We start from the raw sequence: 22,201 nt of genomic DNA, 5'->3' as shown, positions 1-22,201 counted from the left end.
GCAAAAGTCTCACTTAGCCTAAAACTATTACTATATCTCACTGAGGTGAAAGGTTTCTAGTTTTATAAACATAAGTACGAGAAGATAAACTCATGAAAATAACAAAAACAAACAGAGTATTCATATAAATGCTGTACTGATATCTTACAGAAGCAGTACTTACCATGCATGAGCAGAGAGATGAGGATGAATAGAAGCTTAGAAGGCTTGTCTTTCAGCGGGCAGCACTAAAAACATTAACATTAGGTCAACAGTGGTTGTTAGTTTGAGTAGTGTGCAAGTGGTGAGGGCTGTCCTGTAAATCTGTTTGGACAGACTTGAGGCCCTACTTGAAAAAGGTAAATTTAACAAACTTTTTTGTTTTTTTCTAACAATATCTATAGAAATAATGTATCCTAATGTAAAATGTGGTATTTTCTGAATACCACAACTTCAAACCAACTGGAAACCATTTCAGGACTTGGAGATACGTAAGAGCCGTTTTGTTATCCAAGAGTTGTATGGCAGAAATGAGAGTTTTAAGGCTTTAATCATTAAAAGAAAGGCATTGCAAGTAGATGCTCATATAGGCTTCAGCCATACATGTGATAAGCGATGCCTTCCAGGTCCAATTCAGGAAAATCTTAATGTGACAACATGTGATGATATTTTAAACCGGTGGAGCTCTGATGAACTCATCTCCCAGCATCAGTGCCCGACATCTGTCCTACTCTTGTGTCTCAGTGGGTGAGGAGAAGGACTGATGCCCATGGGATTAGATGCTCACATACTTTTGACCATGAGGTGTATCAGTAGACCTGTTGCTTTGATATGGATATTCAAACTTCATCAGGAAAACTGAACTGGAATGGAAGTAATAATAACTGCATCCTTAAGATTAAAAGTTTGTAAGATTAAAACTCATGCAAGTAAACAAACTTGATTCGAGCTACTACTTTGTTGTAAATCGGCTTATTTAAGATAAAGTTGTTGACGCTTATTTGGTATAAATTATAATTGTAGCTGGTATTCAGTGTCATATTTTGATTTTAGAAACTGTTAATAGATAATAACAGTTTTAGAACATGTTCACTCAGCTCCAATCAGCATATGCTAGCATTTCCTATAGATTTTAATTTTCTGTAACATTACCATTGAAAGCTGATGCTCAAATGAAAAAGAAAAGTTAAAATAAATGTCAACCAAAAGCTGAATTAAACTTTCCAAGTAATTTTATTTAGTGTACAATGCTTTACCGCAATTAAAAGTTGCACAGCATAACACAAAAGACTCAAAACTCCTTCTAATGGATTTGTAAATTGGTTAAATTCCAACACAATATTATGAACATTAATAATTCTAAACAGTGCTATATGTATATCATATATGTGGGTTGCATAAATACGTTGGCTCCAATAAAGCAGTGTTTGAAATCCTCTAAAGCAAATACAGCATATTGATCTACTTTTAACAAACTTTTGAATTGCTAGCTTCCTAAATGGAGCGTTTTCAAACATACAACAGAAACCTACTGGTTGTAAGAGTTCACCCAAATAATGATGATGGTAATGAAGCTGACTGATATGAAGAGGATGTAGAGGCCAAACAGCAGGCGGTCTATGATGAAACCCACCTGGATCCACTCATCCGAGCTCTGGCTCCCTTTCTGCTGCTCCTCCACCTCACAGCGGATGGTGTGGAGGACATTACCCAGGCTCCTCAGCTCCTGCAGGGCTTTGTCTTCCTCAGCGAGCCCCCCGTTCTCTGGGGGCCCTTCATCAGATTTGTTCTTTGCCACCACAGCGCCGATCTTTGTTCCTATTTTTATGAGACAAATGGATGAATTTTAATGAAACAATTGCAAGAAAAATCAAACAGAAAAAGGTGCAACATCTCGCTATGGTATTATTTCAAAGTTTCAATATCATTTTGTCCTGCTGACTAGATGGGAGACTGTTGTGGTGGTCCTAGATGAGATTGTGTTCAACAGTTGTGCACTTGGCACAACAGCATGTGAAGCAGTGGACTTCTGTTACCATCTGAAGTCACCACACCACCACAACAGCCATCCGTCTGTAAGTAAGAAAACAGCAAACAGGACAGGATTTGCTACCAATGACTTGATATAAATCCTTATGTTACATACCTGACTCTCTTGGTTTCTTAGTTTTTCGTGGCATACAAACAAAAAAGCCCATATATTTCAGAACAACAACTTGGATCCATTGTGGGACTGGAGAGAAATTAGCTGAACAGCACAGCAGGTTGGTGATGAGGATTGTCTCCAGTAGGCTGGCAACCATCAGAGCCAGACAGAGAGAGAAGAACACATCTGGCAGAAAGAGACAGACCCACAAATGATGAACAATGTCAGAATGCGGATACCTGCATGTTCACAGGTCAACATCTTTATACTAACATGCTCTGGAAATGTAAACATAATATGAACTTGTATTTATTTTTTCAATGAAAACTAAAACCACAGTAACATACACTTTTCATAGCTAAAGCAGAAAATATAGCTGTGGTTAAGAGCATAAATATGTGCAGGCTAGAATGACCTGAACAAGTGATATGAATAAGGAACAACAGCTTTGAATTAAATTGAACGCAACAGCAGCTCTCCATGAAACTGCTCTTTGCTATCAACTTAGTTTTCTAAGTAACTGATTTGCTCACAATGTGATTGTGCAAACAGAGCCTTGAAAAGGTACTGTAACTTTGTAATAAAGCTGCTGCTCTACTTATTGCGAACAGCAGCTCAAGATCCAAATGAACCACAGTCATCTATGAACCGCTTCAGGCTCATACTTATGAGAGGTATGGTGTTTCCGGTTATGGGCAGCAGGTCGTTCATGATGAGCAGAAAGACGGTGTAACCCAGGATGAGCGTCATCTTGAATGAGGATCGGTCCACACTCTGTGGAGGCAGCAGGAAGCTGAAGAGGTCCACCGTGATGAGAAAGCAGCTGGGGATGAGGAGGTTCACCACATACATGGTGGCCCGACGCCGCACTCTGATCTGAGGAGAGGATTTTTGCCACAACTCAGCCATATATTTCTTTACTCCAGCTGCCTAACCAGGACAGAATTTTTAGGACTTACAAATGCAAAAGATTTTCGGAATAATGAATATCAGTTTACATTCTTTTTGCTACAATGTGTACACATTCCTATCAACCTACATTAAATGCAAGCTTGTCCGTGAAAAGACCTGTTTCGTCATCGTTCACCAGTTTCTCGGCGGTGATATCTAGCAACTCCCATTCACCCATGGTGGTCATCAATTCCTTTGAGATCTTTGTGATTTTGTCTGCAGGTCTCCCGAGGAAAATCCTGATATCAATCGCTGCAGAGAGAAGGGTCAACAGAGCTGAGCTCAGTCATCCACCTTAATGTAATTTAATCATAGCTGTTGTGGCTTTTTCCACAATTTGTCTTCTGACACGACATTGTTGTTGAATGGAGTCACAGCAAAGCAATAAGGAAAGAGGTGAGGAAAAACAGCAAAACTGCGTTATAACATTATTGATACAGCAGGTTGTTTTCATAGTGCATCTCCAGTATAATACCACCAAGACATACAGTCAATCCAAGCTGTTGTACATTATTTTGTCTTTGTTGATATCATTGTTCGCAGTGAGAAAACCCAGGTGTTCCAAGGTATTATAAACAATATTTCTAAAACAGACAAATCTGTCATTAATATGTGTTTTTTAAAATTTTTCTTTACTTTGGGGTAAAGATAACTTGTTTCCTACGAGCTCTGCGAATTCGGAAATTAAAATTTGGAGTTGGGACTCACCATAGTAGATGTAGGAGTTGAAAGTCAGTGTGCAGTTTTGTATGTCGAAGGGGAAGGTGTAGATGTCGAGGTTACAGGAGCTCACAATCTTGACAGGCAGAGAGTAATGCACCTTACCGTTGTTGTGCAGGTACACATATGGGACAGATGGTGCTTTGTTTTCCTCCATACTGCAAGATCAGAGCGAGCGATGTTAAACGAGAGCATGACACCTTTAACAAAAGCAGTAAAGCTGAAGTGTACCCTTTGGTAGGAAATCCTATTTGTATGTCATTTTTGATTTGCAACTTCAAAATAAAGCTGCTGAAGATTAGTTTAATTTGCAACATGACATCCAACATAAAATTGGAAAAAAATTACTTTTCCATCAGTGATCACCTAATTTACTTCACATAACCGTCTTACTGGATTTTAAATAGAAAACGTTATGGAAAAACATTATGAAATATTAATGGTAATCTTGTGCAATAAAACCACAGTGATGAAATCCAAGGACAAGGCTGGCAGATTTCTGACTTATAATACTGTCAGCGAGTTTTAGAAAAAGAAGAGCAAAAAATGGATTCAATAGACTAACAAGATTTGCAAGTTGAGGCAAAAGCCTAATTGATGTAAATGAGCTGCACTCTTTGGAGCCCATATTTGAAAGGCTCTAATGAGTACACCTCATACAGCTGTTACCGAAGTCCCGATATTTAAATATTCAAAAAATATCAACCAAATAACTGCAGAATTTTCAAAATGTTCAGTAGGAACTGATGTTCTCGGGTTGAATGCCACAGGCCAGAGGAGTGGAACGATCCTTACAGGCAAACTAACAGATTTAAATTGTAGGCTTCTTATTAAAGATGCTTGTCTTCAGATGACTCTACTCACTGGACTTTTTATACAGTGAATCTTTTAAGATGTATCAATTGCTTGTGAATGTGGAACTCACAACTCGTTGATCACAATGTCTGGAAGCCAAAACTTATGTTTGGGTAGGGATATCCTCTTGGTACCACACTGGATTTCGTCCCAGCTGACAAACTCGTTCATCCACCACTACAATAACAAAACTGATGTCAATGTTCACAGTGCGTATGCCACCTGCAGTAATAGCAATTACTAAATAAAGCTCCACAGCTAATTCTAGAAAGAAATAAAAGGTGGATTGCACTACTTACATAATGTAGCCAAATGTAGGTGACCAGGAGCTGAGCCTTTTCATCCTGGAAGAGAAGAAGAGTGACCTTAAGACTTAAAAAACAATGACAGTATCTCTTCTCTGTGTAATATTATGGATATTAGTCCAACAACGTAAAGTTGCTGATTTGTTAATATTTGTCAGAAGTAAACAATAGTAAATTACACCCATATAAAGTTCTTCCTGATGTAAAAATAATGAGTTCAAAGGTTACCTTTCCCTAAAGCTTGATGTTTTCCCAAATATAAGTGAAGAAAAAGTCGTAAATCTCACTCTTTCTTCACACAGTCAGCACATCCTATAGTATCGTCATCATCATTTTCAATGCATTGCTGAACATACATACCACTCCAAGTATTCCATACAACGTGAAGCGCATGCTGATGTTGGTGTAGGTCTTTGGGTCCAGGACAGGCCTTATGGCACTCAGGTTAAAGACGGGACGCAGAGCCTTCAGCAGGCTGATTTGGTCTGGCTTAGAGCAATTCAGCTCAATGGAGCAGCACAGAGCTGATGAGAGGATTCAAAGACAAGACGCGAGAAGTTGACTGATATGTCAAAATGCTTTGACTTGTCATTAAAAAATATACGACAACATATTTAAAAATGACTTTCTGAGGATTATCTCTGCTTTTGTTAACAGAAGTAAAAGAGTATTTTATTGCTCTTTATCCTGCTGGTTAAAAGAAACTCAGATACTCAAGTTGCGCATGGCAAAAAACTCACCTGGCATGAAAATAACGAGCACAACCAGGGTGGGCATGACTGATGGAAAGAGCCACTGGAACCAAGAGAAGTAAAGTTGATGGATGAATTATTTAAGATTTTCATAAACAGCCTCAGGAATGACACTTTATGACACAGATTATGTAGCAGGAGGAGATACTTTACCTTCAAAGTTGTATGCTTGACTGCCATGTTGTTGTCTTTCTGCAGTTGTCAGATGAACCTAGCTGAGGACCACAGAATAATATCATATCATATTATATATTCATTTGAAATATTAACTCAAAACATAACTGGACTGAAAGCATACCTGCCGCTTACCTGGCACACCAGCTCTTGCGAGACTGCCTTCGTGTCCCAGATATACATACACAGTTCAGCCAGAGCGTGATGTGGACAAACCCCTGCCAAATGATGTGGGAAAAGAAAAATTCAAGGCAGAGCGGCTGCTTTCCTCGTTGTTGTTTTCATACCAAGCAAACTCAAACCACAGTTAATGATATGCACCTCAGTGTGTGACTTACAGTTGGCGATGACTGACCACAGCAGCGTCAGAGTCACACCTGATGGTCACAAGCAAATAAATAGTGGACGCCGTGTGAGACACAGGTGTCCTCTGGTTTCTGCCCAACCCTCCTGCCAGCAAACCTGTTTGCATTTTACGTAACAAGTTTGTCGGAATGCATCAAAATGACTTGTTTTTTTCTGTATAATACATCATTATTATTGTTCTTCAAGAAGTTGTCTGTCTCAGTGTGTTGCTCTAAAGAAATAAAATGTTAGCTATGAAAGAGAAAATGGCTTATTTGTAGAAAGATGGAATCTATTACTATGTACTACAGCTGATAGCCGTGGTGATCCTTACTATCAAATAAAAGAGTGCCCTGACCTAATAACTAGTCCCATGAACATCATTACTCCAAATCATGTGAAGCTTGATATTTATAGGTTTTCATTTTTAAATGATATGTTGACTGATTTATTGTTTCGATGGAATGGTTTTCCAGAATAAATCAAAAACTTATTAACTTATTAAGTTAATAATTATCACCTCAGGTAAGATAGGTCCAAATTTTTCTTTAAGTCACAACAAAAAAAAGTTACATTTTCTGAAAATACCTTTGGGACAGATGCAACGCTCTTAAATGAGCTAAACGTTGAAGGCATGATCTTCAGAACATTTTGATTGCAAGTCAGAAACAGTTTCAAGTGCAAAAAAACTTCAGAATAATGAAAGATGAGGATACCGCATGTGAACTTACCTCCATTGTCTTGTTCCAGAACTATAATATACTGGTACTTACCAGAAGTACATGGTGTCAGAAGCTCAGAGAAATGGTTGAGAGAAACACAACGGCCAGTGAGTAAGAGCCACAAGTTGAGATGTCTGGATTAAACCAAGAAATACCTGTACCTAGTTGGATGTTATGTAAATTCTAAAGTAATGGTGACTGAGGATGGAGCAGATAGTTGGGCCTGTGCTGATAAGGACATAGGGCGCCACCTTAGTCAGACACCAGCAAACTGGAGGAATAGCACTGGAATGGGCTACTATATCACAAACGATGAACTGGTTGGATTTTATCGGACTGATGGCACATAAAATCCTGAGGATATAATGTCTGAAAGAACTGGTGCAGGAAGAAGTCTGTAGCATCTGATCAGGCTGTGATCCTTATTCAGGATGATGCTACACCATGGACAGGTACTCCATTGGTTGGCTAGTCAGCAAATGTGAAAGATACTGAAGTTTAGCTTTACAGTGTATCTTTAAATGGCATTTGAGAGGCTGTGTCATGAAATGAAGTGACACACGATGGATGGGAAGTTCATGGCATATGTTGAAAATGTAATATGGTTTCTCTGTAGGGTTTCTCATTGAATATTTTCCAGGATGTAGCAGCTACTCTAAAGATCATCTAAAGATGAAAATTGACTTTGGAGAGGAAAAAAATGATTCATTCATTCAAAGTCCGTTCACACTAAAAATGTCTGATAACTGTGCATACTTTTGTTTTCCTCTGAGAAAGACAAAACTTTATTTTCCTTTATTAAACAATCGAGTTTGAGATTAAGCAGTGTTTTTGATAGACCGAGGGCGCAGTTTGCTTCATAAGTGTAAACACAGTGTGGCACATCTTTTCTGGGACATCATAGACTCTAAACTTTGGATACAAAAGAAGAATGATGACATTGACAATGACATTTGCAGAGGTTTAGCCTCATAATTACACATGAAAGAAGACACACTACATTTCAAATCTAATACATATACTATATATATGTAGACAGTAAATACCCACTTCATAAATTACAAATATATAAATTCTATAGCCAGCAAAGCTTTATGCAATAGTATAAGCACATTTTATATGTTTCTTTCAATGGTAAATAGATCATTGTAATTATGTCATGACATGATAAACTCATTCCCTTTTACAGATTCCTAATTTACAGCCCTCACAATGATTGGGTTCATGTGGACTCTTGACGTCAAGACTTCTGAACTGCTTGTTGCCAGAACCAAGGTATTCATGGTAGCACTTTATTCTTATTTTCTCCACCAGCTTCTCCATGAGGACGTCCATGTTGTCGCTCTCAATTCTGGGTTTCTCCATAGGAGGACTGGTGCACCTCTTGCAGTCCTGACGGAACGGCCTCGCCTTGACAGTTCCCTCCCCATTCATCAGACGCATGTGAAAGATCACCATCACATGGTTGGAGGGCCAGCCTCTCCCACATTTAGTGCATTTGAACCTTGAAAATGAGATCAAGTAGGAATTTCTTTATTGCAGCAACAAATCAAGAGTAAGAGTGTCATAGTATATTTTAAGTTTATAAACTTAGGCCATTGGCTTTTTTTACCAAGATTTGTTTTTGGGTAACCTTGATCAAATCAGTTACTTTTGCAAAGAAGGCTCACTAACCCAAAAAACTACAAAAATAGGTTCAAATACCGATTGATTGGCTAAAAATATCAACTATGTGATGTTATGGAATTGTTTTTGTGCCATAAATGTACTACAGACAAAGTCATGGTGTTTACCCTCTAGTTTGTTTTCTTCAAATATAGGACTCTTAATCGACATGATACAACTGTAATTGATCTTAATATGATGTAGATTTCATAATAACCAACTGCTATAAATACAGTAACAGAAGTCCAGAACGCTGACCTTGCACTTGTCTTCCTGATGTACTGACTCCAGCCTGTGTTTAGCTGGTCAGGCATGATATTGTCATCAAACTCCAAACGCCAAGTGTGTGCTTGATTAAGTATCCTTGTTTTTTTGTTAAAGCTGCTTCTCCATTCCTTTGGATCCATCCTTTCAGTTTAAGTAGAGCTCTTGGTTGGAATAACAATAACAACTTCAACAGCTGATCTGTACAGTGTGCAAACAACTTGTGAGAATGACTCCTCCTCTTCAGGGTGAAAACTTTGACTGCAGTACTGAGTAAAACAAAACTTAACAACCAAGCTTTCGTAAGTTTCAAGTACCCAGAATGGGAGGACTGAGGTAGAAATGAAAGTGCAACTTAATCTGGTCGTATTGAACTCCACACTGACACCTGCTGATCACATGCTGCTCCTCAGACAGCATACAGTAGGTATCTGCACTTTTTATTTTATTTGAATAATTGCTCCACTTTAACATAAATACATTGTATACTGTAGAATGCTGAAAGGCCTGCCATAAATCTTGCATAAATCAGAAGAGTAGGGCAAAAACGCATATAGTTTTCCATAAGTTTATGAACAATACAGCAGTCGCATGGCTTGTACAATGGTCCATTCTGAATAAAACCATCTCTGAAAAGTTTTTAAAAATATAGGTACCTCTTATTTGGCACATACAGCACTGGCCACCTATTTTTAAAAAGATTCTTTCCAGTTTATTCCCAGTCATAGGGAAGCAGTAAAGGATGTAATATGAATTATGAGAACTTTTGGCCAAATGCAGATAGAGATAAAATTGTCAAGCACTGATGCGTAATTGTATCTGTAGATAAGTTTATGTAGTAATGATACATTTGAACTGTAAAATGTATTCGTTATCCTTATATTTTCTACACCTGGGATTAAAAAAACAACATTTTATTGTTGATAGGTCAGTTTATTCTGAGCTTGTTTTCAGGAGATCTTGCTGTTGACCCTTGTTGGGACATTTTTTTTTTTTTACATTATTCCTTATATCAGACTAGGTCTTCTCATAGTCATTGCTTTGCTTCAACTTTATGCCCAACTTAGACTTGATAACTGCAATAAATCCCTCTTATATGATGCCAGTATCATAACAATCAGCACAACTGAGTGGTAAAAAGATAAAAGATATTATAAATCAAGAAAAGACAAAAAAAAACATGCTCAGCACTAAACAGTAGAACATCATAACTTCCCAGAGAGCCATGCATGTTGAAGTGTGCAAACACTATTTTAGTGTAATAAACCTTAGAAGAAATCTAACTGCACTTTAATCTCGTTTGCAGCTTCAATGTTTCGCCATAGAACTATTCAGTCACAAATTGTAATTTGTACCCGATCAATGCCCTGAAGGTAAGGATAACTAATACTGAATGCAATGATCATGTCATGTGTCACATTAGCCTCAATAAAAGGAGGCATACAAATGCATTTTCTTCCTCCCCTGTGGGCTCATACATTTCTAAATGATGACCAATTAAGATGTCCACACAATGTTTACCCCTCTGGGTTGATGACACTAGTCCAATCAATATGGAATTCTCAGTTAGGAACCAACATCTCACTTTAAAGGGGAACTCCTGTATTTTTAAACCTGGACCTTTTTTCTGGCAGGAAATACGTTCATCTACTCACCGAGAACAGTTTGGTGAAAGTCGGCGTCCTTCGGAAGATATTTAGATTCCTCGATATTCATATAATGGAGTGAACGGGGCCATAGACGATGCAGCCTCTAAATAAGGCGTTATCTGTCTTTATTTCACCAATACTTTAAAAAGAATGACTGAATGAACGTTTACTGTTGCACTGTTAGTTCATAGCTGCAATATTGTTGTTATTGGTGGCTATCGGGGGGCTTATAGAGGGCTTTCTACACATTCGTCTACTGGGATGACGTCATCGACGCCCGCTGCTGCAGCACAGCTTCAGCTGATGAGGCCTTGACAGAAAATTTTGCATGAAAGCAGCCGAATTCACTTTTTTACTTGATTTATTTGTAGACAGTAAATACAAAAAACACAAATAGATTTGCTTAATTTCTTGCGCAAGGTTTATGTAGCTATGCTTGTAGTCAGCAAGACAGAATAAAAACTCAGTTCAGCTTTATCTATGAAGCACTTTCTCTCAAAGAAACAAAAAGTTCAAAAGACAAAGCCTTAACTGTAACAAAAAGGTTTGTAACATCTATAAAAGCACTCAAAAATTACAGTAAATGTTTAAGAAAATGTCAATGAAAAGAGTCAAAATGTAACATCATAGAGGAGGAAATGTTGTAGACAGGAGGGAAAGCCTGCCGTACTATGGAGATTTTTCACATTAAAGATCATTCTTCATACACTGATGTTAATAAAAAGCTGACTCAACTCCTCTTACAGATTCCTAGCTTACAGCCCTGACAGTGCGCAGGCTCATGGGGATTGTTGCCATCATAGCTTTTGAAATGCCTGAACTTTGGACCAGTGTTTTCATGGTAGCATTTCTCTCTTATTTTCTCCACCAGATTCTCCATGAGGACGTAGATGCTGCCAGTTTCAATGCTGGGCTTCTCCATAGGACCTTCACTGCAGTTCTTGCACTTCTGATAGAGGGGCCTAATCTTGATGGTACCCCTCATGTTTCTCAGCTGCATGTGAAAGAGCACCATCACTCGGTTGGAACTCCAGCCCCTCCCACAGCTGGTGCATTTGAACCTTGAAAATGACAGAAAGTATGGATTCTGTTTATAATCTGAAAACATTAAGTGTTCATAGTATAACTACAGAGTGTGTTTCAATTTTAAAAAAAGTGTGCTCAAAAAAATTTAGTAATTAAAAAAAAAACAGCCTCAAAGTGTCCCACCCACATTATCAGCTGTCAGGTTAAATGATGGTGTAATACTGAAACAGTGATGTCAGGAAAAATAAGTTGAAGTCTCCTCCTTCCTGCTTACATGATTAAATCCAGACAATAATTAACGGTTCTTTGGTGAGGCTATTTTTCCGTAAGACCGACACTTGAAGATAACATTTTTGTCATACGGGGCATTATTTATTCACCAAACACTAGTTTTACTCTAATCCAGATCTTAACTAAAGAAGTAGGTCTTTATTTGAACTTTTAGTAAACTTAGTTAGCTGCTTTTTGCACATAATTTCAACAGAGTAAAATTCACACATATACATCCTAATAGACAATATGCAACTATAGTGAATGAATTTTAGCTTTACATGTGGCTATAGTACTATTATGTCAAAACCAGCTGCAGTGGTTGTAAACATGATTTCACCTTGCGCATGTGTTTCTGACGCACTGCTTCCAGCCGTAGTTTGGACGATTAGGCACAATATCTTCATCAAACTCCAATTGCCAAGAGTCCTGTTTTCTCATCTTCTTAGCTTTATCTTCAAAGATACGAGTCCACCGTGCTTCGTCCATCCTCTCGGTGACTGATGTGCTGTTTGCTGAAGAAGAAACAAAACAGTAACAGCTGATCAGTCCAGCTGACAAACAGTTTGAGGGAATGACTGATCATCGTCCGGGTGAGAGAGTTTGACTGAGTCAGAATGGGAAGAAAACGAAACTTAACAGTGTCACTGCTTTCCGTAGGTTTCAGTCTAGTTTTATTAAACTGAAGACTGAGGAGAAAATGAAAGTCAAATGTTGTCTGGTAGTATTGGATGCAACACTGACACCTGCAGGTGTTACGCCGCTCCATCTATCGCAGCTGTCATTGGGAGAGAGGCAGGTCACCAGTGCATCACAAGATATGCTGCTCCTAACTCCTGTAGCTATATCAGGTCTTTTGTTTCATTTCTTTAAATATACTTAAGTTTTGTTTTCTCTCTCTGTTTGATGACGTGAAGTATATAGGCACCGGCAAGACTACTGTTAGTGTATGGAAAACATGATTTACAACAAGTTGCACCATTTTGCAACAACATACCATATACCATACTCTATTTTCCATGTAAACAGACCAATGTGTCAAGCACCACTTTGTCATGAGACCTCCAGGGATCACTTCATTTCGAAACCTAAATGGCCATTTTAATGTGTGCAACCAACACTAAAACTTAAGACGCAAGATCCGGCATATTTTTGAAAGAACAGTGGCTGCAATAAATAGGCAAAATCAAGAAGACCTTTAAGAGGGGAAAATCATTAGGACAAATGGTGCCTGATTGTAATAAACCAATTGCAAAAAAAAAAAAGGATCTAACGATATATCAATTCCAAGCCAGCAGGCTAAAAGACACGGAGTGTATTACTATTTCAATTTCAATTAACATAAATGCGTATGAGGAGAAGTTCTCTTATTTTGAAACAGGAAATGAGAAAAAAACGTTGCTATGGTAATGGATACAATCCCGTCTACAGCGACAAGCCTAGCTTGTTAACAATAATTGCTTTCTGTAGATATATGACGCGTTCAGACTCCATGGAGGGGTCAGATACATACCTCATACGACCTAATTATCAGCATAAGTGAGTTGGTCACGTTGGTTTAAAAGCATTTCTGTAGGCAAAGTTTAACTGAGCTTAGCTTAGCTTTTAGCTAGCAAGTTTGTTGCTAAGTTTGGTAACCGAAATATGAATTAAAAACACCGTTTTAAGGTCTGTAAACATGCCGGACGCCTATTTTTTTATAACTAAAATGACACTTTTTAACAGTAGTTTGTCGCTGTAGATTCCTGAAGAAAATCTCCTCAGCCGTGCACTGTGTTAAAGCGGTTTATCATCTATAGGGAATATTTGAACATTTACAACACGAGAGCTATAGTTTCAGACCTTGACAGCAGCAGCTGAGGTAATATTACATTGGGAGTCAACTACGGACCTTTTAGTTCCCTCGTTGATGTGGAAAGTAACAGAGGGACACCTTCCGAGCCTATGGTTCAATCACATGTTGGACTCTGAGAAGCTGGTTCTAAATATGAAAGAGCTACAATTTCTACTTCAATTTTGAGTTGAATACCTACACATTAAATTGGATAATCTGCACCTCAGGCCCATATTTAAGATTTACCTTTGACCCAAGTTCACTTTGGAAGTGGCTGAAATAAAAACTATTGTGTCACTGTTTTTTATTTCCAGATTTAACTGTTATAACTGAGATAGTTTCAATGTATTCTTGTATTAATCAGCTTTGGCGCTCAGTTTACGTATACATCTCTATGTAATATTATACGTATGGGTTATAGGCTACTATATGTAAAATAAAGTGTTATAGAGTGTGGGAAATCCTGAGTCTTGCTGTGAGTAAAGTTTGTTTTCCACTCTTGCTTGCCACTGTTGAATCTTCCAGGTTTAAGCCGGCCATTGTTAAGGAATGTGTCCGTGAAGTCGTGAGGGAGAAGCTGTCTGGAGAGCAATACGACCCAGAAAAAGTGCCAGAGCTGACCCATTCACTGGCTGACTGTATTAAGGACAAAGTGAAGAGTAAGTGATACATCCTTCCTCGTCGTGTGCGCTTCATTCAGAATCCTTTTATGTCCATTCAAAAGGATTTCTTGAACACAAGCTGTTCATCTCAATTTGAGCAGCAGGGAAGTTCACTAGGTTTCAGTTTTCATTCGTCACAGTTTCATTTTATCTTCAGCCCACCAGTCAAACAGCTACAGAACTACAGACTCAATATGCTGTCAATTAGATAATCAAATATCAAACACTTACAGATTTAAATGTAAACTAAAGATATCTTGCTGCTTGTGCTTTTGATTGATACGACTGGAAGTGCAAGCCCACTCAGCGATATATCCCTTTAGATTAGATTGATTTTATACAATCAGAGTGTTTAAGTATATGAACATCACATAGTAAATGTAGCTTTTTGTTGTCTGCTTTCTACTGATTTGCATAAATGCACCTTGCATTTCCTTGTGCACAGCTGCTGGATTTGACAGATACAAGCTTGTCGTGCAGGTGGTCATCGGAGAACAACGCGGACAAGGAGTCCAGTAAGTTACCGTTTAGTTCTCTTAAGCACAAAACAGCTGTTATGTTTTGTTTTAAGCTTTGTTTCTTTCATTTTTGGAGGGAATAAGTACAATATTTCCTGCACTGCACTGCATTGAAAGTGCAAACCAAACATGGGAAAGTGGTAATATCGGCAAAAAAGTGCAACAGTGAAGGAAATAACAAGATAAATATTTGTATAGCGCATGTCCTGTAATCTGCAGGAGCAATAGAAGGCAAAAGATCATAATGTGCCACATTTTAATCAGACATACTAACCTCTGCTATTCACACATCAGTATGCTTAAGTATCCCGTTAAATTAAGATTTTGAACTGACTCAACATTTGGGGAAATCGGAAGAAACAGTGTTTATGAAAGATCTCTGGATTTTATGGCACTAAATCATACATTTTGTTTCTTTATTTTTGTGAAAGACCTTCAAATATATGACCTTTGCCAGTCTCGTAGCTCTCTTTTTTTTGTGTGTTTCCAGCATGTCCTCCAGGTGTCTGTGGGACGCTGACACAGATAACTATGCAGAAGACGTCTTCATGAATGTAAGTGCTCAGTGAGGTGTATTTGGGATGGGGGAGGCTTCTCTGTAAAACCCCTTTTCTAGTAACGACGTCTTTACTTCATAGGACAGCTTGTTCTGTGTGGTGGCAGTTTTTGGAAGCTATTACTACTGAGGACTGGAGCGTGGATGAAAGAGACGACTTTCGTATGAAGCTGTGTGAGGTGGAGCTGCTCGCTGCCAGTATTTCAGGTTCTGAAGTGCATCTTTCAGAGATAACCGTCACTTCTGCTCTGAATGGCAATTGAGCTGATGTTGGGACTTCAGATGATAAGATGGTTATTAACGAACACAGAAAGATGTTGAAATGTTTGTTTATAAAATGGGTTTCCTGAATAAGCCAGCCAACACTCACCAGTGAAAATGTCATCTTTCCCATGTTTACTCTTCGATTTTACAAGATAAACTACTTTGAAGGGTGAACAGATCGAAAAGTGTCTCCACCAGCATTTCGAGACAAATTTGTTATCAAGCAGACGTGCTGCAGTAGTCGTTTGGATGCCCTGGATTCTGTAGCAGCAAATCAAAACAACTGAAAGCAACGAAATGTAATGTCTCACCAGCTAGATTTGCACCCCCTTTGCTAGACTTAGCACTGATGCTACAGTAGAGGTCAGTATTTATCTCTGATTGTTGATAGCTTCGTTCATTTTCTTCTATTCACGGTAGAGCCTATCTCAGCTGTCCTGGGGCTAGAGGCAGGGCCCACCACAAACAGATAGCTGGTGCACCACAAGGCCAGCAGAGACCAGGCAAGCCTCAGACTCTCACCTATGATCTGTCACCATTATTACTGGAAATGTTTGTTCAGATCATCTGCATTGATTATACATAAAATAAACAGCATGGTCTCAGCTGTCAGGTTTGTGTTTAAAATGATGTTTTTATTAAAAGTTGAACACTGTTATTATAACAGATCATTCTTAAATACACTCTGTAGTACTGTAGTATATAATAAAATCAATTAACAATGAATATGCTGAATATTTTTTATAATCCTGAAGGTGTGCAAATAAAAACAGTATTTAATCAAGTAACGAAAACAATGCCGTATAAATTATAATGAATTTCTAGGACAGAATTCCTATCAATTGAAAAAAAAAAAGTAAAATAAGGAAAGGCTCTGTCATAAAAGTATGTGTTAAGACTTTAAGACTCTGACTCTACTGGCTTGATCTCCTCGGGCAGCTCATGTCAGTGTGTCAGAGCTGTGACTGCAAAGGCTCCGTCCGCTCTGGTCTTAAACTGTGATTTAGGATTTTCCAGCATGCGTAATGCACAGTATTTACTGAGGGTGTAAGCACTGATCGACTCTTCCGCATCATTAAAACGTAACAAAAAAAAAAACTTTCAACAGTCCGCATCACTTTCAGCTGGGACACTGGGAGGGACTGTGTTCATCGGCTGGCCGACAGCTTTGAAAGACAATCTGGGGGTTATGCTGATAAAAAGATTTTGAGAATAATGCGCTCTTGTCGTCTTTACCAAATGATTATATTACTATCTAATTCACACGTAAAAACTTGTGATCAGAGGCATTTGTTCATTTTCACCACTCTACAAACTCCCACCCTCAGCATAAAAACAAGGCCCACGGTAATGAGTTAAAGATGCTGTTCAAAGTATTCAAGGAGTCATCAATGCAGGTACTTAACTCATCCTTAAAAGCAATCCCTTCATACTTTAAAACAAGAGCACATGAAGACTCTGGGAGTTCTGCTGCTGACTTTGGAGGGCGATAGATGAATAAAATCAGGTGAGGACAACACAGTTTTAAAAGAAGATCTTCAAAGGAGGAGAATTCATTACATTGTAACTGATGACACTTTGCTTTACACACTAATAAGTCCACCACTGCAACCACTGCCCTGGGTTTACTTAAAGTGTGGAGGACACGGTTCAACAGACTGACAGTGATCACAGGTTTTCAGCCTAAAAATCTAATAGAATTTAATAGTGTTTTGGAAGGGGAAAGGATAGTGGGCAGTGATTGTGCCTGGGTCATCATTTTGATGTGGAACTGTTCGGGGCCGGGGGCATTTCTGATGGAAAGAGTTGAAATACTTTAAGAATAAACTATAGTTCATGGAGACTGGCCCAGAATCTTTAATCTGGGACTGTATAACAGCTCCGGGTCTGCTGGATACATCAAACACGAAAAATATTTTAACATGCCAAAAACCTAAGATGATGGTGTAGATGCATAAACTACAGATGCAGACATTACTTGTTAGTCAGGGGTTTAGTTATGAGCTCTCATCTTGTTGTTATCTTGGTGAAGGCTGACTAAAGAGTCCGCTGTATTGTGGCTTTGAGAGAATTGCAGTGATGCTACCATTAGCTAGTTGATCATGAAGAAGGAAGCAGTTTTCTTCCAAAAGTTTAAAAAAAGTCTGTCTCAAAGGCTTCCTTTTATCCCTTATCATTACTGCTCAGTTGGCTCCCTTCAATGGACTTTTCTACAATCAGCGTCTTTGTCTGTGCACAGTTGTCTGTTATCTCAAGGGTTCCATCCAGAGATTGATCTGGAAACTGTTGCTGATAGCTGATGTCAGCACAACTTCTGCAAGCGATAACACAATTTTCTCTGAGATCACGGTTGTGTCCTTGGCTGAGGCTGGACTACAATCAAGTCTGTCAGTCACAGCTCACTTAGTCCAGGTGATGTTTGGGTAAGTGGGACTATTTGGTTTGAATGGTCTGTCGTGTCACAGCATAAATGATGAAAAGACAATATATAAGTTATTTTAAACTAACAAAATGAAACCTGCTGTGTGAAAGATGAGCATGTTTGGATTCAGCAAATATTCTCCTCTATTGATGCCAAATCACTGCAGAAGAAGAAGTTAGGGTGAGTTTATGTTGTCAGCAATGCCGAAAATGATGGAAAAGACTGTCAGTTGTCAATATGAGGACTGTAACAGACTCCTTACTGCACACGATGTTCTGAAATCTTTCATTTGTGGTGATTTTTTCTGGCTCTTTAGTGGAGCGGAAACCCCTGTGGAGCTCAAAGATCATGTGTCATGATTTTATTTGTTTCCATTCATCCATTTTCTATACTTAATCCAATTTAGGGTTGCGGGTGGGGCTGGAGCCTATCCCAGCTGTCACTGGGCGAGAGGCAGGGTTGACCCCGTACAGGTTGTGTTAGGAAAATTAATAAGAATACTCGGGAATACTGTGGGAACATCAACACACAGAGGCAACAGACAGATGCAAATGTTCAAAGATATGGAGTTCTCACGAAGCTTTCATAGGGTAGAAAGATGGAGGCTTGCATTTTTGCTAATTACGAGTCATGAGACATTCCCTTCTGGGAGCAGACAGTGGCGTTGATACCACCAAAGCTGCGGGACATTCCCTTCAATAGTTACACAGAAGTAAAAAATGCATAGAATTTTCCATCAGGTCCATCACAGGTCTGTTTCCATAACAGTGAATCAGTTTTTCCTTTTCTTTTCTTTTTCTTCGTCTGAGGAAAAACAATCATTTTGACTTTATTGCTGGATTTTATGTAAACTAGATACTTAGCAACAGCATCCATAAGAGGTGGTGGCGTCGGAGCCACGGTTGCATCATCACATGCTTATGTCTGATGTGACACCACATGCTTCAGAAGATCTAAACAAGCATCTCAACAGTGCATTACACTGGACTGTTTGAGTAGACTACAATAAAAGATTTCAGAGACAGACCACCTCGTACCTGTACTTAAACTCCTTTCGGCTCTCACGTCAAGCTGTTGGGGGTCACAAAACACCCAGCTTCTTGATGACCATGTATGTTGATATCCATGTGTGAAATAAACGAGTGTGTTGTAAATCTAGACTTTAACCACGATTGTGCTGTACATGTTAACTAATCGTTAATAATCGCTGCAGGTTAATAAATAACAAGGACACATGCCTTCTTTGTTTTTTATATTCAGTTAGACTTGACAGTTTATCAACATAGTTAGATGCTGGAGAATGGTTTCAGTGGCCTTGTGGCATATTTAAAATCCTTTTATGCTAAAAGTCCTACCTTCTTTCACTCCTCCAGCCAGATGTCATCTTTAACATCATGTTCACACAGCATATTTCCTTAAACTACAGCATTTGCAGCTGTTGCCAGTTATCTGCAAAGTTAGGGTATGCAATGGAAGCAACAGTGGAGGGTTTACTGTCTCCCGAACTTGTTCATGAAATTGAGACGTCTGGTCAGTTGTAACAGAAAATCATTTTCATTGATTTCAGGAAACTACAGACGTGGTGGACATCTACATGCCTTTGAGGCAAACGTTTGATGAGACAGAGGCGACCAGGGCAGGCGATACAATTAGCTGAATCAATTAGTCAAATGACTCATATGTTGATTGCATATACCTACCTGCTGCAGTTGGCTTTGCAGCTCTATTTCTGGATCCAAAGCACATCTGAGATGTGGCTGAGAAGGTCAAATGTATCTTAACTATTCTACAACCGTTGCAGATCTCTCTCAGATATGTTACAGCAATTTATGGTAATGATGATTTTATTTGGTTGCAAAACCCACATCTGAATTGCCCATATCAATCTTCCCATATATCTGTGTATTTTCAGTAATTTTTGAGAAATAATTCATTTTCTTGATGTGCTGATGCTTCCAAATAAATCAACATTTCCAAAAAAGTCAATATGTCGTTTGAAATGATAAAAAAAGAGGAAGAAAAAAATCAAAACCAACATTCTGCTCACAGTTGAATATAGAAAATATCAAATGATGAAAATGAGTAGTAAAGCAAAAATAGGTTGTTTGAGTGTTATTTTAAATCAACACAAGATATGTTTATGATCCTTAAAACGGTGTACTTCTTACTTGTTTTTAAGTACACAAACCACTGTTATGCACATTCCTGGGCCTGAAACTGCCCTGGAGTACCACGGATCTTAACTTTGGTTTCCAGCCCAGCACGACCTCTTTTTGCTTTATGGTACCATGTGATGCGCACAAAATGAAAACACTGTGTGTATTACAAATAAAGTAAGAGGGGAAAAAAAAAAAGACAATGTTGTCATCATAAAAACAATATGGGAGGAAGTCAGAAAGAAGAGATAGAGTGTTTGGGACAAGAAAAAGCATCAGATTGGATTCTACTGCTGAAGAGAGCTCAGGAAAAAACCCAACAAAACAAGGAGACAGAGTGACGCAGAGATGGCATCATTGTTGCCATGTGAGGCTTTGCTTTGCTCGGCTCTGACAATGAAGTTGCTAATGTGTGGGTTATTAGTCATGAAAAGAATATAGTCAAGATAGTTTCTCTCTCTGCTCCCTTTTCGAGCGAGTCACGTTGCACATGTATTGATTTTGCACACGGACCACATTCTCATCCTTCAAAAATGTGAATTAGAAATAGAAAACGATTACAGACGAACCTGAACATTTTATTTTTTGCTTTGTCTTCTGGTGTGCATGTTTATTCATTGCATATGTCTTAGTATATACCAATGTGCAGACTTATTCTTGATAGGTCTTGTAACATTAGCCTGCATTGTCTCTTGACATTTTTTGGAACTTCTGGAGTTGTTTTCTGTCAGCACATGTAAAGCTGTGCATGTGCAGGGCTCAGCTTGTGTTTGACAACAGTGGCTTTACATCCCTCAACTATAGGGAGAGCCAAAGAGCATGGAATTGCCAAATGTTTCAGTCATGTTTCAACTTATAGTGTAAAAAACGTAAAGGCATAATGTGCAGAATCTTCATACAAAAACAGCATATAGACTGACACTAAGGTAATCAGTCGCCAACATATTTTAAACCTCATAGATGTAGGTATTTTTCCCTACACCGCCTCTGTTGGTAATTCCCTTCTTTCTTATTATTTTTCTTCTTGATTTTTCTGGGCTACATCCTCTGGGCAGAGAGTGAGGCACTGGCCAATGAGAGTGAGAAGATGTGAGGACAGCAGTCAGTTCAAACACACACACACACACACGCTTTATCATCAAAAAGTTGATTTGCGCATAAAATCACAAGGTTGTGGAAACCTGACATGTGGATGTATTTCCACATAATGTAACTGTATTCAAACAATTATAGATTATGTTTTATCTTCTTGAGATCTCAGTCTCACATCTGCACTAACATTTCCACCATGATGCTGAACACATAAACCTTTGTCAATTTTCTCCCAGGGTAGCTCCATATTTTATTTATTTTGCTGATTGGCATCTGATCCACTGGCGCAAAAAACAACAACAACCTCTTGGAATGATTTATCCATCACCATGCACGGATGGTATTACTGAGGTGATGCTTAGTGCCTGGTTTCTTCAGACAAGTCAATGCAAACTGTAGCCAAATGGTTCAATCAGTCTTTCACAATTTTGGGGTTTTTTGCTTCTTGTACTCGGAGAGTTGTTTGGGTGCCTTTTAGGCTTATCAGCCTGTGGTCTTCTGTCTGGTCCCTTCACCATACAGGCCTGATTGCTGGAGCTCTAATGGTTTTCTTCTATACATTTCTCCCATACACAATAGAAAATCCTGGTTCTTGTTCTTGATGAAGAACCAGTCCTGTAAAAGGAAACCAGGGCATACTGATAAAAGTTTTTTTTTGTTTTTTTGCTGTAACTGTGACTGTGTGCCACACCTTTGTGCCATTATGCTGCCCTTCAGGGAACCAATGTGAGTCCAGTATTCACTGCTCATACCATTGATAATTAATGATTAGATTCTCCATGATAGGAAATTCTCTCTTCACTTTATATGACATTTTACAGGATCTCTGTAATGTGTGGTGACCAGGCATCCTCTTTACCAGGAACAGCATACA

General features: G+C 38.6%; 3 protein-coding genes across 4 annotated transcripts; 1 reads left to right on the top strand and 2 right to left on the bottom strand.

The window, feature by feature from the left end:
* Positions 1-1,265: 1,265 nt before the first annotated feature.
* LOC140311809 (5-hydroxytryptamine receptor 3C-like) lies at positions 1,266-5,926 on the bottom strand. Its single transcript, XM_072389353.1, has 10 exons — positions 5,862-5,926; positions 5,697-5,751; positions 5,317-5,480; positions 4,951-4,995; positions 4,722-4,828; positions 3,785-3,954; positions 3,165-3,328; positions 2,791-3,001; positions 2,126-2,311; positions 1,266-1,797 (listed from the first exon to the last, which is right to left on the bottom strand). The coding sequence occupies exons 1-10, from the start codon at positions 5,886-5,888 to the stop codon at positions 1,508-1,510; spliced, it is 1,419 nt and encodes a 472-aa protein (XP_072245454.1). The 5' UTR covers positions 5,889-5,926; the 3' UTR covers positions 1,266-1,507.
* Positions 5,927-10,870: 4,944 nt separating this feature from the next.
* LOC140311291 (receptor-transporting protein 3) lies at positions 10,871-12,404 on the bottom strand. The gene is made up of 2 exons (XM_072388679.1): positions 12,164-12,404; positions 10,871-11,588 (listed from the first exon to the last, which is right to left on the bottom strand). The coding sequence occupies exons 1-2, from the start codon at positions 12,310-12,312 to the stop codon at positions 11,258-11,260; spliced, it is 480 nt and encodes a 159-aa protein (XP_072244780.1). The 5' UTR covers positions 12,313-12,404; the 3' UTR covers positions 10,871-11,257.
* An 814-nt stretch (positions 12,405-13,218) lies between these two features.
* Positions 13,219-16,330, top strand: dynlt2b (dynein light chain Tctex-type 2B). 2 transcript variants are annotated; one of them, XM_072389358.1, is made up of 5 exons: positions 13,219-13,362; positions 14,183-14,316; positions 14,765-14,834; positions 15,328-15,391; positions 15,481-16,330. In XM_072389358.1, the coding sequence occupies exons 1-5, from the start codon at positions 13,298-13,300 to the stop codon at positions 15,559-15,561; spliced, it is 414 nt and encodes a 137-aa protein (XP_072245459.1). In that variant the 5' UTR covers positions 13,219-13,297; the 3' UTR covers positions 15,562-16,330. The 2 variants fall into 2 exon arrangements, with proteins under 2 accessions (XP_072245459.1, XP_072245460.1); XM_072389359.1 differs by having other exon boundaries at positions 15,476-16,328.
* The last annotated feature ends 5,871 nt before the right edge of the window (positions 16,331-22,201 follow it).

Source organism: Leuresthes tenuis, unplaced genomic scaffold, assembly GCF_036924035.1.
Source record: "Leuresthes tenuis unplaced genomic scaffold, fLeuTen1.0.hap1 SCAF_7, whole genome shotgun sequence".
NCBI lineage: Eukaryota > Metazoa > Chordata > Actinopteri > Atheriniformes > Atherinopsidae > Leuresthes > Leuresthes tenuis.
The sequence above is the reverse complement of the archived record's forward strand: the minus strand, read 5'-3'. Positions and strand labels throughout refer to the sequence as shown.